This window comes from Pseudophryne corroboree, chromosome 2 (genome assembly GCF_028390025.1).
Source record: "Pseudophryne corroboree isolate aPseCor3 chromosome 2, aPseCor3.hap2, whole genome shotgun sequence".
Taxonomy (NCBI): Eukaryota; Metazoa; Chordata; class Amphibia; order Anura; family Myobatrachidae; genus Pseudophryne; species Pseudophryne corroboree.
The window spans coordinates 79,200,338-79,218,263 of NC_086445.1; the positions used below are offsets into that span (position 1 = coordinate 79,200,338).

The 17,926-nt window shown below is 47.9% G+C and overlaps 1 protein-coding gene across 1 annotated transcript in view; it reads right to left on the bottom strand.

Annotated features, from left to right (window-relative positions):
• Positions 1-3,428: 3,428 nt before the first annotated feature.
• MRE11 (MRE11 homolog, double strand break repair nuclease) overlaps positions 3,429-17,926 on the bottom strand; it is a 605,744-nt gene continuing 591,246 nt past the window's right edge. The window contains exon 20 of the mRNA XM_063951452.1: positions 3,429-3,566. Coding sequence (XP_063807522.1) covers positions 3,444-3,566 — 123 coding nt within the window. The 3' untranslated portion in view covers positions 3,429-3,443. The remainder of the gene's footprint in view (positions 3,567-17,926) is intronic.

A 17,926-nucleotide genomic window follows, 5' to 3' on the forward strand; every position in this document is an offset into this window, starting at 1 on the left:
TAACATGGTGCTTACTGTTTGGGCAGTTCCTGGTCCTAGTATAGCCTCACACAACTGGTGGTAGTTGACCCATGCCGGTGTCCATATGGTTTGAATTCTTTCCATATAGGCATAAAATGCTGTTGTTTTTTTTCTAGGATCTGGGGACTCTGCAACTATATTTGCGAGGTCATTGCCATACCATGGTTTGTGGTGTTGGCTCTGTACGATGTATGGTTCGTTCGTCCTGGCTGCATTATCTGGGTTGTGTATTATCTGTACTTGTGCTGGATACAGAGAAACAGGCAATGATGACCGTCTTTCAGTATTTCTAGTCGCATAGATATCTTGGCATGGTGGTTCATGGGGTGAAATCCAGTTTCCACAATTTGGGCAATGTTCATATCCTTCTGGAATGCAAAACTGACATACCGAACACAATCTTTCTGGAAAATATGTCAGTTTATTCTGTACATTATGCACCTGGGCATGAAAAGCTGTAGAGGCTGTGTCTTGACCCCTTGCTTCTCCTCTTCACCTGATTTGCACCCTTTCGCCTATAGTTCCTGATTGTGGACAATTGTTTACTGGACTCATAGCTTGATTCCAGGTGTCCACCACTCGTTTAAACATGAGGGGAGCTTTAGGTGGCTAGTTTCTTTGGTTGGTCTTGTTGGGGTTTCTTGTGATAAAGTATCAGGACACTGGGGCATATTCTGTACACATAGCTCAGGTAAATCATTCGGATTTTCAACCACAGATCCTTTCAAGATAGGGCTGATTATTCGTCACTCTTTTCCTGGTTCATCTCTTTTCAATTTCACTGTTAGTGAGCTTGCAGATGATTCAGTTCTGTTCATACTAGGGGTACCTGGGTGTGCATGCATGTCTGGGTATAGGGGTGGAGTATAGTGTGGAGGTGCTGTTGCTGGACTAGGTCTCAGTGGTCATTAATTCACTTGGTACCTCTTGCTGCTTTAAAATTGTTCGGCTTGCTCCCGAGTCTATAATGCATTGATATTGGTGACCTGTTGGCAGTACAAGGGTCACTTGATCATTTTCTTGTTCAGATGGTGTTTTGGCAGGGAGGTACCTCGGGAAGCCACCTTTAGGTTTTTCTTGCTGGTTTTCACACCATTCCTTGTATTTTTTGCAATTCTTCTTGAAATGTCCTTTTTGCTTGCAGAAATAACACTTTCTGTCATCTTGCTTGGTCCCTTCTTTTGAGTTCCTTCCTGTGGCCCCTTGCGTTGGGCTTCTGATTTTCCACTTGCTTTGTTCCTGGACAACGTGAACTGTTACCTTCGGTATGGCATTCTTTTCTTTGGCTTTTCTTATTTTTTTCATTTTCTCTTTCTTGTGCTACAGTGATCCAGATGGATACTTGATCTCTACAATTATGCTTAATTATCCAACTCTTGTTACAGGAGGCAAATTTTTATTCCTTTCAAAGCTTTCCTCCTCTCCCTGTTACTAACAATATCCACGGGTTTGTCGGGCCCTGACATCTTTACAGACCACGCTCCCATGCCTGGATGAACGTGCGCGGAACCCCTCAAGATGTGGTATTTTAGTAACTCCTTATGAGGGACTTAAAATCTCCTTTTAGAGCTTTATTATCCAACTCTTGTTACAGGAGGCAAATTTTTCCCATTTCTCTAGGTCTAGTGTCCCTTCTGACGGAAAACCTGCTCTTTTGAAAAAATTTTCTTATTCCTTTCAGAGCTTTCTTCCCCTCCCTGTTACTAACAATATCCACGGGTTTGAACCCCTCCTGATGTGGTATTTTAGTAACCCCTTATGAGGGACTTAAAATCTCCTTTCAGAGCTTTCCTCCCCTCCCTGTTACTAACAATATCCACGGGTTTGAACCCATCCTGATGTGGTATTTTAGTAACTCCTTATGAGGGAATTAAAATCTCCTTGTGAGACGCTGACTCTGAAGAATCTCTTCTATCCTTGTACCTAAAGAGCTCCTTAAATCCGTCTGTGGACAAATGACTGGGGTTGTAGTGTTGTCCCTTCCTCCCTGTATTGGTGGAAAATCTGTTAGTACTGCTCCCCAAGTGAGACCTGCATAATAGATTATTTCTTCTGGATCACTGAGATGCGTCCCTAATATTATTGTTAAGTCACTCCAAGGGTCTATCCCCCTGCCTATATAGACTCCTGCTTGTACCAGTACCCCTGTTGTTCCTTGTGTTCTTGGTAAACTCCCCACTATCCTTGGAATACGTTCACCTTGTGTCTCTTTCAGACAGTAGCTGTTCTTTATTACTGACCCAATCCTACCCCTTAACTGTCTTGCATAGGGACATACAATATATACAGTACAATGTGTGCAGGAGAATCTAGTTACTGACACTGGTTTCATTATTCAGCAGACAACCCGACTCCCCCCCCCCACCTTTTCAAAAGCATATTGACAGAGTACATACAACAGTGCAAGGATCCAAAAAACATGGATGACAGTAAATGCTATATCTGTTATCTGTGTGCACGGCAGCTGTTTGAGGCTGCACGGGCACATGGGTCTTAGACCTGGGATTATATGGTTCCTAGGCCAATAGGTTATGATGTTAGATCAATCATTCTTAATGTAATGTTCCAACAATTCCCTTTTTTTAAATGACAACCTATTTTACAATAAAATTCATCATCATTTTCCACATAACCAAATGAGACTTCAGTGCTTGTAATTGCCACCAATATCGGTGCTACGGACCCTTTGTATTTTCTTAACACAACAACACAGGTACAAGATTTGCATACACCTCTTTGGTTATTTATCAATTCAAACTGTTTATCAGCATTAGAATACACCTTGGCTATACGCCACCTTTTAAAAATGTAACTTTTTTCTGGATATTTGATTAATTTCCCCTGTACACTTGTGACAAATTAGCTGAAGATATTTACCCACAATTAAACAATATAACATACATGTATGGTACCTTAAAAAAATTTCTTCTGACTGACACTGGGCTCTTTAAGATATTCTCTGACCTTCCCGACTGGATTTCCGCAGATTCAGTCAAGAAACGCTGATTCAAATGAGCAGGTAGAAATCTACACATTAAATCTCACTTACCGTTTTTTTTATCAGCGGTTCCTGAAAGATCAGAGGATTTGTTGCCAGTGGAGGAGATGCTGGAATATCTCCGGACGATGCTCCCAAAATGTTAGGGTATGTTAACCTATTCAGGTCTGGTCTATAAACTCTCTGCAGTCATCAGTCAGAATTCTGTTTCTTTTGCAACCGGTTGGAGATCAGTGAATGAAAAGGTGACACAGGATCATGTGTAACCTAAGCAGTCCATAGTTGACCTGGCTTAGGGTCCATAATAGGTTTATTTTATAGCTTAAAGACAAGGGATTCATGTTTGCCAATACATTTAGCCAATCAGAATACACCATGTATGTCTCAAAAACTGTAATACATCAATTATTATACAAGATTATAATTAGCAATTAGAACATTCTTGAATATAGTTTATTGCTTCATGATTATCAGTCTTTCGGACATAAACTTCTTTCCAATTAGCCTTGGATACATCTGGCGTTGCCTTGTCCTTGAACACGTCATGCTTTAAAACAAGATATTTGAGGTATATAGTCTGAATATATCTGTCCAATATTTTTAAGGATACACGAACACATTTTGTGATTAACAGTAAATATCTTAATCAATGCAAAAAAGCGTGAATCAATATATTTGCTATACTGCGGAAGCTCCTACACCATCAAACGCATGGAGTAACTTTTACAATACACTGCATTTCTTTAAGTCTCTGAGTGCCGCTTTATTACCTAGCATTTTGACATACAACATCCGTTGATTAGAGGGCACCGGAGCTGCTGTATCCTACTTGTGGGAGTGCCAGTCCACACCAATTATACTATATATATGTATATATATATATATATATATATATATACTATTTTTTAAAGCCACCCTCTGCCAAGTCAAGGGGGCTTGCGGGAGCCCCCGAGATAACTACCGGGCCCCAAGATTTCTGTTGCTGACCCTGCATGCAGATGCTTAATTTAGGTGATAGAAATGCTTTAGTACCCCAGCCAGAGAACTAAGAGCATCACTAATGATGTCTGTGTGAGTCTGACATGTTTTGTTTCACTGTGTTCTGTTTTTGGCCCATAGCTTTGTTGCAGCAGGGTGTCCCTTGTTGCTTAGTACTGAGGGGAGAGGACAATCCCACCACTATATTTGTTGCTGAAAATGAGTGTAATGGTCTATTTATTAAACTGAGATAAATGACCTAAAACCTAACGTCACATATCACCTCTGTTTGAGATGATTCTGAGTGCATTTTGGGGCTATTTATCAATAGCTAGAATAAAGGAGATATCCAATACTGCAGCTAGGGTATCTGCTGGGATAAATAACTATCCTAGAGAATCCTGATACCTGTACTTTCACTGCAGATGTTTATGTGGTGTCCCCCAGAACTTACAGGACTCATGCTCCCTTCAACTGACATGTAAATTACCTTATTGTACCAGGTGCTCCACGTAGGACCCTGTGAGAACCTGTGTAGCCCAGACTTTTTGCCAAAAAGGACAGCTGTATACTCTGGGCTGCCATATAAACAGACCTGCAGCTTTACCCTTTCCCCCCTTTTTCTTGGAGCCTAGCAACAGTGGATGGTGTGATGGAGGACACAGCCCACACCTCTCATGGCCAATCCCTAGAGAGAGCCCAGAGGGAGGGTGGAGTGATGGAGAGATTGGTGTGAGGACTGAGGAGTGCTGTAAGCAGGGGACAGCAGAGATCACAGCAGACCAAGCAGTGGGATCCTGAGTGAGAATGGCAGTGAGTTGCAGAGGCTGAGTTCCTGTGTGTCAGTTCCAGAGTGTCCTGTCAGCCCTAGTATCATTGTGCAAGTCCCAGCAGCAACAGCAAGGGACTCCTCTGGAGGAGAGAGGGAGTGAGATCAGTGAGGTATCTTCAGTAACCGCTCACTCCCCATATAAGAGCAGCATACCTTCCAACTGTACCTTTTTAATAGGTACAGTACCTTTTTCTCTGACATCCTAAGTGGATGCTGGGACTCCGTAAAGACCATGGGGAATAGCGGCTCCGCAGGAGACTGGGCACAACTAAAGAAAGCTTTAGGACTACCTGGTGTGCACTGGCTCCTCCCACTATGACCCTCCTCCAGACCTCAGTTAGAATCTTGTGCCCGGCTGAGCTGGATGCACACTAGGGGCTCTCCTGAGCTCCTAGAAAGAAAGTATATTTTAGGTTTTTTATTTTTACAGTGAGATCTGCTGGCAACAGACTCACTGCAGCGAGGGACTAAGGGGAGAAGAAGCGAACCTACCTAACTGGTGGTAGTTTGGGCTTCTTAGGCTACTGGACACCATTAGCTCCAGAGGGATCGACCGCAGAACCCGACCTTGGTGTTCGTTCCCGGAGCCGCGCCGCCGGCCCCCTTACAGAGCCAGAAGCAAGAAGTGTTCCGGAAAATCGGCGGCAGAAGACTTCTGTCTTCAACAAGGTAGCGCACAGCACTGCAGCTGTGCGCCATTGCTCATGCACACCTCACACTCCGGTCACTGATGGGTGAAGGGTGCTGGGGGGGGGGGGGGGGGGGGGATATAAACACCTTGGCTGGCAAATCATCACATTATATAGTCCCAGGGCTATATATGTGATAAATTACCCCTGCCAGAATCCATGAAAAAAGCGGGAGAAAAGTCAGCCGAAAAAGGGGCGGAGCTATCTCCCTCAGCACACTGGCGCCATTTTTTCTTCACAGTGCAGCTGAAAGACAGCTCCCCGGGCTCTCCCCTGTAGTTTTCAGGCTCAAAGGGTTAAAAAGAGAGAGGGGGCACTAAATTTAGGCGCAATATGTGTATACAAGCAGCTATGGGGGGAAAATCACTCAGTTATAGTGTTAATAATCCCTGCATTATATAGCGCTCTGGTGTGTGCTGGCGTACTCTCTCTCTGTCTCCCCAAAGGACTTTGTGGGGTCCTGTCCTCAGTCAGAGCATTCCCTGTGTGTGTGCGGTGTGTCGGTACGGCTGTGTCGACATGTTGGATGAGGAAGGTTACGTGGAGGCGGAGCAGAGGCCGATAAATGGGATGTCGCCCCCTGTGGGGCCGACACCAGAGTGGATGGATAGGTGGAAGGTATTAACCGACAATGTCAACACCTTACATAAAAGGCTGGATGACGTAACAGCTGTGGGACAGCCGGCTTCTCAGCCCCCGCCTGCCCAGGCGTCTCAAAGGCCATCAGGGGCTCAAAAAATGCCCGTTACCTCAGATGGCAGACACAGATGTCGACACGGAGTCTGACTCCAGTGTCGACGAGGTTGAGACATATACACAATCCACTAGGAACATCCGTTGCATGATCTCGGCAATGAAAAATGTGTTACACATTTCTGACATTAACCCAAGTACCACATAAAAGGGGTTTTATGTTTGGGGAGAAAAAGCAGCCAGTGTTTTGTTCCCCCATCAGATGAGTGAATGAAGTGTGTAAAGAAGCGTGTGTTCCCCCGATAAGAAACTGGTAATTTCTAAAAAGTTACTGCTGGCGTACCCTTTCCCGCCAGAGGATAGGTCACGTTGGGAGATATCCCCTGGGGTGAATAAGGCGCTCACACGTTTGTCAAAAAAGGTGGCACTGCCATCTGGGGATACGGCCACTTTGAAGGAGCCTGCTGATAAAAAGCAGGAGGCTATCCTGAAGTCTGTATATACACACTCAGGTACTATACTGAGACCTGCATTTGCCTCAGCATAAATAGTGCTGCTGCAGCGTGGTCTGATACCCTGTCAGATAATAGTAATACCCTAGACAGGGAAAATATTTTGCTAACATAGAGCATATTAAAGACGTCGTCTTATATATGAAGGATGCACAGAGGGATATTTGCCGGCTGGCATCCAGAATTATTGCAATGTCCATTCTGCCAGGAGGGTAGTAGAGACCCGGCAGTGGACAGGTGATGCTGCCTTTAAAAGGCACATGGAGATTCTGCCTTATAAGGGTGAGGAATTGTTTGGGGATGGTCTCTGGGACCTCGTATCCACAGCAACAGCTGGGAAGAAAATTTTTTACCTCAGGTTTCCTCACAGCCTAAGAAAGCACCGTATTTTCAGGTACAGTCCTTTCGGCTTCAGAAAAGCAAGCGGGTCAAAGGCGCTTCCTTTCTGCACAGAGACAAGGGCAGAAGGAAAAAGCTGCACCAGAAAGCCAGTTCCCAGGATCAAAAATCTTCCCCCGCTTCCTCTGAGTCCACCGCATGACGCTGGGGCTCCACAGGTGGAGACAGGTGCGGTGGGGGCGCGTCTCGGGAACTTCAGGGACCAGTGGGCTTGCCCACAGGTGGATCCCTAGGTTCTGCAAGTAGTATTACAGGGATACAGGCTGGAGTTCGAGGCGACTCCCCCTCGCCGTTACCTCACATCAGCCTTGCCTGCTGCCCTCGGAGAAAGGGAGGTAGTACTGGCGGCAATTCACAAGCTGTACTTACAGCAGGTGAAATCAAGGTACCCCTCCTTCAACAAGGCCGGGGTTACTATTCCAGAATGTTGTGGTACCGAAACCAGACGGTTCGGTAAGACCCATTCTAAAATTGAAATCCTTGAACACTTATATACAAAGGTTCAAGTTCAAAATGGAATCGCTCAGGGCGATTATTGCAAGCCTGGAGAATTTCATGGTATCACTGGACATCAAGGATGCTTACCTGCATGTCCCTATTTACCCTCTTCACCAGGAGTACCTCAAAATTGTGGTACAGGATTGTCATTACCAATTCCAGACGTTGCCGTTGGTCTGTCCCCGGCACCGAGGGTATTTACCAAGGTAATGGCCGAAATAATTATCCCGTACTGGACGATCTCCTTATAAAGGCGAGGTCCAGGGAGCAGTTGTTCGTCAGAGTAGCATTATCTCGGGAAGTGCTACAACAGCACGGCTGGATTCTGAATATTCCAAAGTCGCAGCTGGTTCCTACGACGCGTCTACTGTTCCTGGGTATGGTTCTGGACACAGAACAGGAAAAAAGGGTTTCTCCCGGAGGAGAAGTCCAAGGAGTTGTCGTCTCTAGACAGAGACCTCCTAATACAAATACAGGTGTCGGTGCATCAATGCACGCGAGCCCTGGGAAAGATGATAGCTTCTTACGAAGAAATTCCATTCGCCAGGTCCCATGCAAGGATCTTCCAGTGGGATCTGTTGGACAAGTGGTCCGGGTCGCATCTTCAGATGCATCGGCGGATAACCCTGTCTCCAAGGGCCAGGGTGTCGCTGTTGTGGTGGCTGCAGAGTGCTCATCTTCTAGGGGGCCGCAGATTCGGCATACAGGACAGGGTCCTGGTGACCACGGATGCCAGCCTTCGAGGCTGGGGGGCAGTCACACCGGGAAGAAACTTCCAATGACTATGGAAAAGTCAGGAGACTTCCCTACACATAAATATTCTGGAACTAAGGGCCATTTACAATGCCCTAAGTCAGGCTAGACCCCTGCTTCAACACCGGCCGGTGCTGATCCAGTCAGACAACATCACGGCGGTCGCTCATGTAAACCGACAGGGCGGCACAAGAAGCAGGATGGCGATAGCAGAAGCCACAAGGATTCTCTGATGGGCGGAAAATCATGTGTTAGCACTGTCAGCAGTGTTCATTCCCGGAGTGGACAACTGGGAAGCAGACTTTCTCAGCAGACACGACCTCCACCCGGGAGAGTGGGGACTTCATCTAGAAGTCTTCCAAATGATGGTACACCGTTGGGAAAGGCCACAGGTGGACATGATGGCATCCCATCTCAACAAAATGCTAAAAAGATATTGCGCCAGGTCAAGGGACCCTCAGGCGATAGCTGTGGACGCTCTGGTAACACCGTGGGTGTACCAGTCGGTGTATGTGTTCCCTTCTCTGCCTCTCATACCCAGGGTAATGAGAATAATAAGAAGGAGAGGAGTAAGAACTATACACATTGTTCCGGATTGGCCAAGAAGAGCTTGGTACCCAGAACTCCAAGAATGATCTCAGAGGACCCATGGCCTCTGCCGCTCAGACAGGACCTGCTGCAGCAGGGGGCCTGTCTGTTCCAAGACGTACCGCGGCTGCATTTGACGGCATGGCGGTTGAACGCCGGATCCTGAAGGAAAAGGGCATTCCGGAAGAAGTATTCCTACGCTAATTAAAGCTAGGAAAGAAGTGAACGCAAACCATTATCACCGCATATGGCGGAAATATGTTGCGTGCTGTGAGGCCAGGAAGGCCCCAACGGAGGAATTGCAGCTAGGTCGATTTCTGCACTTCCTACAGTCAGGGGTGACTATGGGCCTAAAATTGGGTTCCATTAAAGTCCAGGTTTCGTCTCTATCGATTTTCTTCCAAAATAGAACTGACTTCACTGCCTGAAGTTCAGACTTTTGTTAAGGGGGTGCTGCATAGTCAGCCCCCGTTTGTGCCTCCAGTGGCACCGTGGGATCTCAACGTGGTGTTGGATTTCCTGAAGTCGCATTGGGTTGAGCCACTTAAATCCGTGGAGCTAAAATACCACACGTGGAAAGTGGTCATGCTGTTGGCCTTGGCGTCGGCCAGGCGTGTATCAGAATTAGCGGCTTTATCATGCAAAAGCCCTTATCTAATTGTTTTATATGGATAGGGCAGAATTGAGGACTCGTTCCCAATTCCTTCCTAAGGTGGTATCAGTTTTTCATGTGAACCAACCTATTGTGGTGCCTGCGGCTACTGGGGACTTGGAGGATTCCAAGTTACTGGACGTAGTCAGGGCCCTGAAAAATATATGTTTTCAGGACGGCTGGAGTCAGGAAAACTGACTCGCTATTTATCCTGTATGCACCCAACAAGCTGGGTGCTCCTGCTTCTAAGCAGACTATTGCTCGCTGGATCTGTAGCACGATTCAACTTGCACATTCTGCGGCTGGGCTGCCGCACCCTAAATCTGTAAAAGCCCATTCCACAAGGAAAGTGGGCTCTTCTTGGGCGGCTGCCCGAGGGGTCTCGGCTTTACAAATTTGCCGTGCTGTTACTTGGTCGGGCTCAAACACTTTTGCAAGAGTCTACAAGTTTGATACCCTGGCTGAGGAGGACCTAGAGTTTGCTCATTCGGTGCTGCAGAGTCATCCGCACTCTCCCGCCCGTTTGGGAGCTTTGGTATAATCCCCATGGTCCTTACGGAGTCCCAGCATCCACTAGGACGTCAGAGAAAATAAGATTTTACTCACCGGTAAATCTATTTCTCGTAGTCCGTAGTGGATGCTGGGCGCCCATCCCAAGTGCGGATTGTCTGCAATACTTGTATATAGTTATTGCCTAACTAAAGGGTTATTGTTGAGCCATCTGTTGAGAGGCTCAGTTGTATTTCATACTGTTAACTGGGTATAGTATCACGAGTTATACGGTGTGATTGGTGTGGCTGGTATGAGTCTTACCCGGGATTCAAAATCCTTCCTTATTGTGTCAGCTCTTCCGGGCACAGTATCCTAACTGAGGTCTGGAGGAGGGTCATAGTGGGAGTAGCCAGTGCACACCAGGTAGTCCTAAAGCTTTCTTTAGTTGTGCCCAGTCTCCTGCGGAGCCGCTATTCCCCATGGTCCTTACGGAGTCCCAGCATCCACTACGGACTACGAGAAATAGATTTACCGGTGAGTAAAATCTTATTTTTTCTCTGACGTCCTAGTGGATGCTGGGGACTCCGTAAGGACCATGGGGAATAGCGGCTCCGCAGGAGATTGGGCACAACTAAGAAAGATTTAGGACTACCTGGTGTGCACTGGCTCCTCCCTCTATGCCCCTCCTCCAGACCTCAGTTAGAATTTTGTGCCCGGCCGAGCTGGTTGCACACTAGGGGCTCTCCTGAGCTCTTAGAAAAGAAAGTATATTTAGGTTTTTTATTTTCAGTGAGATCTGCTGGCAACAGACTTACTGCTTCGAGGGACTGAGGGGAGAAGAAGCGAACCTACCTGCTTGCAGCTAGCTTGGGCTTCTTAGGCTACTGGACACCATTAGCTCCAGAGGGATCGAACACAGGCCCAGCCTCGGTCGTCTGGTCCCGGAGCCGCGCCGCCGTCCCCCTTGCAGAGCCAGAAGAACTTCCAGAAAATCGGCGTCTGAAGACTCCGGACTTCATTAAGGTAGCGCACAGCACTGCAGCTGTGCGCCATTGCTCCCCATGCACACCACACACTCCGGTCACTGATGGGTGCAGGGCGTTGGGGGGGGGGGGGGGGGGGGGGGGGCGCCCTGGGCTGCAATATAAATACCTTAACTTGGCAAAACAACACATAATATAATATAGTCAGTAAGACTATATATGTGTAAAATCCCCTGCCATAAATATCCTGAAAGAAGCGGGAGAAGTCCTGAGCACCTAGAAAGAAAGTATATTTAGGTTTTTTATTTTACAGTGAGATCTGCTGGCAACAGACTCACTGCAGCGAGGGACTAAGGGGAGAAGAAGCGAACCTACCTAACAGGTGGTAGTTTGGGCTTCTTAGGCTACTGGACACCATTAGCTCCAGAGGGATCGACCGCAGGACCCGACCTTGGTGTTCGTTCCCGGAGCCGCGCCGCCTTCCCCCTTACTGAGCCAGAAGCAACGAAGAGGTCCGGAAAATCGGCGGCAGAAGACATCGGTCTTCACCAAGGTAGCGCACAGCACTGCAGCTGTGCGCCATTGCTCCTCATGTACACCTCACACTCCGGTCACTGATGGGTGCAGGGCGCTGGGGGGGGGGCGCCCTGAGGGCAATATATGACACCTTGGCTGGCAAATATACATCATATATAGTCCTAGAGGCTATATAGATGTAAAATTACCCCTGCCAGTATTCCAGAAAAAGCGGGAGAAAGTCCGCCGAAAAGGGGGCGGGGCTTCTCCCTCAGCACACTGGCGCCATTTTTCCCTCACAGTTCCGCTGGAAGGACGCTCCCCAGGCTCTCCCCTGCAGTTTCCAGGCTCAATAGGGTAAAAAAGAGAGGGGGGGGGGGCACTAAATTTAGGCGCAAATTGTGTATTATAGCAGCTATAGGGGAAAAATCACTGTGTGTAGTGTGTATCCCTGTATTATATAGCGCTCTGGTGTGTGCTGGCATACTCTTTCTCTGTCTCCCCAAAGGACTTTGTGGGGTCCTGTCCTCAGTCAGAGCATTCCCTGTGTGTGTGCGGTGTGTCGGTACGGCTGTGTCGACATGTTTGATGAGGAGGCTTATGTGGAGGCGAAGCAGGTGCCGATAAATGTGATGTCACCCCCTGCGGGGTCGACACCTGAAGGGATGGACATGTGGAAGGAATTACGCGACAGTGTCAACTCCTTACATAAAAGGTTTGACGACATAGCAGATGTGGGACTGCCGGCTGCTCAGCCCGTGCCTGCCCAGGCGTCTCAAAAGCCATCAGGGGCTCAAAAAACGCCCACTACCTCAGATGGCAGACACAGATGTCGACACGGAGTCTGACTCCAGTGTCGACGACGATGAGACTAGTGTACATTCCAATAGAGCCATTCGTTATATGATTACGGCAATGAAAAATGTGTTGCACATTTCTGATATTACCCCAGGTACCACAAAAAAGGGTATTATGTTTGGGGAGAAAAAGCTTCCAGTAATTTTTACCCCATCTGATGAATTAAATGAAGTGTGTGAAGAAGCGTGGGCTTCCCCCAAAAAGAAACTGGTAATTTCTAAAAAGTTACTAATGGCGTACCCTTTCCCGCCAGAGGACAGGTCACGTTGGGAGACATCCCCTAGGGTGGATAAAGCGCTCACACGTCTGTCAAAAAAGGTGGCACTACCGTCTCCGGACACGGCCGCCCTAAAGGAACCTGCGGATAGAAAGCAGGAGGCTATCCTGAAGTCTGTATATACACACTCAGGAATTATACTGAGACCGGCTATTGCTTCAGCATGGATGTGCAGTGCTGCAGCTGCGTGATCAGATTCCCTGTCGGAAAACATTGATACCCTAGATAGGGACACTATATTGCTAACCGTAGAGCATATTAAAGACGCTGTCTTATACATGAGAGATGCACAGAGGGCTATTTGTCGGCTGGCATCTAAAATAAACGCAATGTCCATTTCTGCCAGGAGAGGATTGTGGACTCGGCAGTGGACAGGAGATGCAGATTCTAAAAGGCACATGGAAGTTTTGCCTTACAAGGGTAAGGAGTTGTTTGGGGATGGTCTCTCGGACCTCGTTTCCACAGCGACAGCTGGGAAGTCAGCATTTTTACCCCATGTTCCCTCACAGCCAAAGAAAGCACCGTATTATCAGGTACAGTCCTTTCGGCCCCAGAAAGGCAAGCGGGTTAGAGGAGCGTCCTTTCTGCCCAGAGGCAGAGGTAGAGGGAAAAAGCTGCAACATACAGCCAGTTCCCAGGAACAAAAGTCCTCCCCCGCTTCCTTTAAGTCCACCGCATGACGCTGGGGCTCCACAGGCGGAGCCAGGTACGGTGGGGGCCCGTCTCAAGAACTTCAGCGACCAGTGGGCTCGCTCACGGGTGGATCCCTGGATTCTACAAGTAGTATCTCAGGGGTACAAGCTGGAATTCGAGATGTCTCCCCCTCGCCGTTTCCTCAAATCTGCCTTGCCGACAGCTCCCCTGGACAGGGAGGCAGTGCTGGAGGCGATTCACAAGCTGTTTTCTCAGCAGGTGATAATCAAGGTACCTCCTTCAACAAGGACAGGGTTACTATTCCACAATGTTTGTGGTACCGAAACCGGACGGTTCGGTGAGACCCATTTTAAATTTAAAATCCTTGAACACTTATATAAGAAGGTTCAAGTTCAAGATGGAATCGCTCAGGGCGGTGATTGCAAGCCTGGACGAGGGGGATTACATGGTATCACTGGACATCAAGGATGCTTACCTGCATGTCCCCATTTACCCTCCTTATCAGGAGTACCTCAGATTTGTGGTACAGGATTGTCATTACCAATTCCAGACGTTGCCGTTTGGTCTGTCCACGGCACCGAGGGTATTTACCAAGGTAATGGCCGAAATGATGATACTCCTTCGAAAAAAGGGAGTTTTAATTATCCCGTACTTGGACGATCTCCTTATAAAGGCGAGGTCCAGGGAACAGTTGTTGATCGGGGTAGCACTAGCTCGGGAAGTGCTACAACAGCACGGCTGGATCCTGAATTTTCCAAAGTCGCAGCTGGTTCCTACAACGCGTCTACTGTTCCTGGGGATGGTTCTGGACACGGAACAGAAAAAAGTGTTTCTCCCGGAGGAGAAGGCCAAGGAGTTGTCATCTCTAGTCAGAGACCTCCTAAAACCGAAACAGGTGTCGGTGCACCACTGCACGCGAGTCCTGGGAAAGATGGTGGCTTCTTACGAAGCAATTCCTTTCGGAAGGTTCCATGCAAGGATCTTTCAGTGGGATCTGTTGGACAAGTGGTCCGGATCGCATCTTCAGATGCATTGGCTGATAACCCTGTCTCCAAGGACCAGGGTGTCGCTGTTGTGGTGGCTGCAGAGTGCTCATCTTCTAGAGGGCCGCAGATTTGGCATACAGGACTGGGTCCTGGTGACCACGGATGCCAGCCTTCGAGGTTGGGGGGCAGTCACACAGGGAAGAAACTTCCAAGGACTATGGACGTGTCAGGAGACTTCCCTACACATAAATATTCTGGAACTAAGGGCCATTTACAATGCCCTAAGTCAGGCAAGACCCCTGCTTCAACACCAGCCGGTGCTGACCCAGTCAGACAACATCACGGCGGTCGCCCATGTAAACCGTCAGGGCGGCACAAGAAGCAGGATGGCGATGGCAGAAGCCACAAGGATTCTCCGATGGGCGGAAAATCACGTGATAGCACTGTCAGCAGTGTTCATCCCGGGAGTGGACAACTGGGAAGCAGACTTCCTCAGCAGGCACTCTTCCTCAGAAGAGTGGGGACTTCATCCAGAAGTCTTCAAGCTGATTGTAAATCGCTGGGAACGGCCACAGGTAGACATGATGGCGTCCCGCCTCAACAAAAAGCTAAAAAGATATTGCGCCAGGTCAAGGGACCCTCAGGCGATAGCTGTGGACGCTCTAGTGACACCGTGGGTGTACCAGTCGGTTTATGTGTTCCCTCCTCTGCCTCTCATACCCAAGGTACTGAGAATAATAAGAAGGAGAGGAGTAAGAACTATACTTGTGGTTCCGGATTGGCCAAGAAGAGCTTGGTACCCAGAACTTAAAGAAATGATCTCAGAGGACCCATGGCCTCTGCCGCTCAGACAGGACCTGCTGCAGCAGGGACCCTGCCTGTTCCGAGACTTACCGCGGCTGCGTTTGACGGCATGGCAGTTGAACGCCGGATCCTGAAGGAAAAGGGCATTCCGGAGGAAGTCATCCCTACGCTTATTAAAGCTAGGAAGGAGATGACCGCAAACCATTATCACCGCATATGGCGAAAATATGTTGCGTGGTGTGAGGCCAGAAGGGCCCCAACGGAGGAATTTCAGCTGGGTCGATTTCTGCACTTCCTACAGTCAGGGGTGACTATGGGCCTCAAATTGGGTTCCATTAAGGTCCAGATTTCGGCTCTGTCGATTTTCTTCCAAAAAGAACTGGCTTCACTGCCTGAAGTTCAGACGTTTGTTAAGGGAGTGCTGCATATTCAGCCCCCTTTTGTGCCTCCAGTGGCACCTTGGGATCTCAACGTGGTGTTGAATTTCCTTAAGTCACATTGGTTTGAGCCACTTAAAACGTGGAACTAAAATATCTCACGTGGAAAGTGGTCATGCTGTTGGCCTTGGCTTCGGCCAGGCGTGTGTCAGAATTGGCGGCTTTGTCATGTAAAAGCCCTTATCTGATTTTCCATATGGATACGGCGGAATTGAGGACTCGTCCCCAATTTCTTCCTAAGGTGGTATCAGCTTTTAATTTGAACCAACCTATTGTGGTGCCTGTGGCTACTAAGGACTTGGAGGATTCCAAGTTGCTGGATGTAGTCAGGGCCCTGAAAATCTATGTTTCCAGGACGGCTGGAGTCAGGAAAACTGACTCGCTATTTATCCTGTATGCGCCCAACAAGCTGGGTGCTCCTGCTTCAAAGCAGTCTATTGCTCGCTGGATCTGTAGTATGATTCAACTTGCACATTCTGCGGCTGGACTGCCGCATCCTAAATCTGTAAAAGCCCATTCCACGAGGAAAGTGGGCTCTTCTTGGGCGGCTGCCCGAGGGGTCTCGGCTTTACAACTTTGCCGAGCTGCTACTTGGTAGGGTTCAAACACATTTGCTAAATTCTACAAGTTTGATACCCTGGCTGAGGAGGACCTTGAGTTTGCTCATTCGGTGCTGCAGAGTCATCCGCACTCTCCCGCCCGTTTGGGAGCTTTGGTATAATCCCCATGGTCCTTACGGAGTCCCCAGCATCCACTAGGACGTCAGAGAAAATAAGAATTTACTCACCGGTAATTCTATTTCTCGTAGTCCGTAGTGGATGCAGGGCGCCCATCCCAAGTGCGGATTGTCTGCAATACTTGTATATAGTTATTGCCTAACTAAAGGGTTATTATTTGGAGCCATCTGTTTGAGAGGCTCAGTTGTTATTCATACTGTTCACTGGGTATAGTATCACGAGTTGTACGGTGTGATTGGTGTGGCTGGTATGAGTCTTACCCGGGATTCCAAATCCTTTCCTTATTGTGTCAGCTCTTCCGGGCACAGTTTCCTAACTGAGGTCTGGAGGAGGGGCATAGAGGGAGGAGCCAGTGCACACCAGGTAGTCCTAAATCTTTCTTAGTTGTGCCCAGTCTCCTGCGGAGCCGCTATTCCCCATGGTCCTTACGGAGTCCCCAGCATCCACTACGGACTACGAGAAATAGAATTACCGGTGAGTAAATTCTTATTTTTATGGTCTGTACCTATTTTTGGCTCTCCAAACTTCCATTGAAAGTATAGGAAAAGGGGCATGGCCACGCCCCCTTTACACGTGGCCACGCCCTTTTTCTAATTTGTACCGATTTTTGTGTGTAAAATGTTGGAGGGTATGGAGCAGAGGAAGTAGCAGCTACAGAGAAAGCCCTAACAGGGAGAGATCCATGCAGAGACAGTGCTGTGGATACAGCAGCCAGAGACAGCACTGAGAGGTAACTCCATCCTCAGGGAGGATTCTGTACAAATAAACAGGGTCCCTGCTCACACTCACACTGTCTTCAAACATTGCAGCTGGCACTACTCTAGGAGTATAGAACCCTTTTGTCTGTGGCACAGCATAACTTGTTGCCAGCAATAGCACAAACAGCCTCCTCTTACATTAAATGACCTAAGTCTTAGTAGAAAGGACAGCACACACAGTGCTAGTGCCACCGATGCTTATCTGCCAGGCCTTACAGACCAGTGACATTGTACGTCAGATGAACCGTGACAGCCAGGTTACAGTGCAAAGGAGGCCTGAACAGAACTACCCAGAGCGAATGGGAAAGGCAGTGGATCAGTTTTCCCTCAGTGTGGCCACAGAGAGGACAGGCCTTTATTTACACTACAGGGACATGTCTAAGAAAGACTAAATATATATATGCATATATATCCACTTGTGGACACACTCTAAAGGGGGTTACAGACCTGTGTACAGGCGGAAGAACATAAGTTGTACTAATACTTGCTTCTGAATACATGGGATACTCAATAAGGGTAATCAGATACTTGTAACTGGTAACAAACTGTTTTTCTTATGCATGCATATTTTGATGGTAACGGCTTGAATGTTTGAGTTAAGGTTTGAATAGTGTAAGTCAATATAACCAATTCAGGTAAACATGCATAACTGCGGAGGACGGCGATGGGATATGCAACACCGGAATAATTAAACAGTCTATGACAGTGTTGGCATAATCTACAGTGTGAAGACCAACTGCTTGTTATCTGTACTTGATCATTTACTGTAAAGTATTACAATTGTTCAAGTTGTTTGATTTTCCCACTGCCT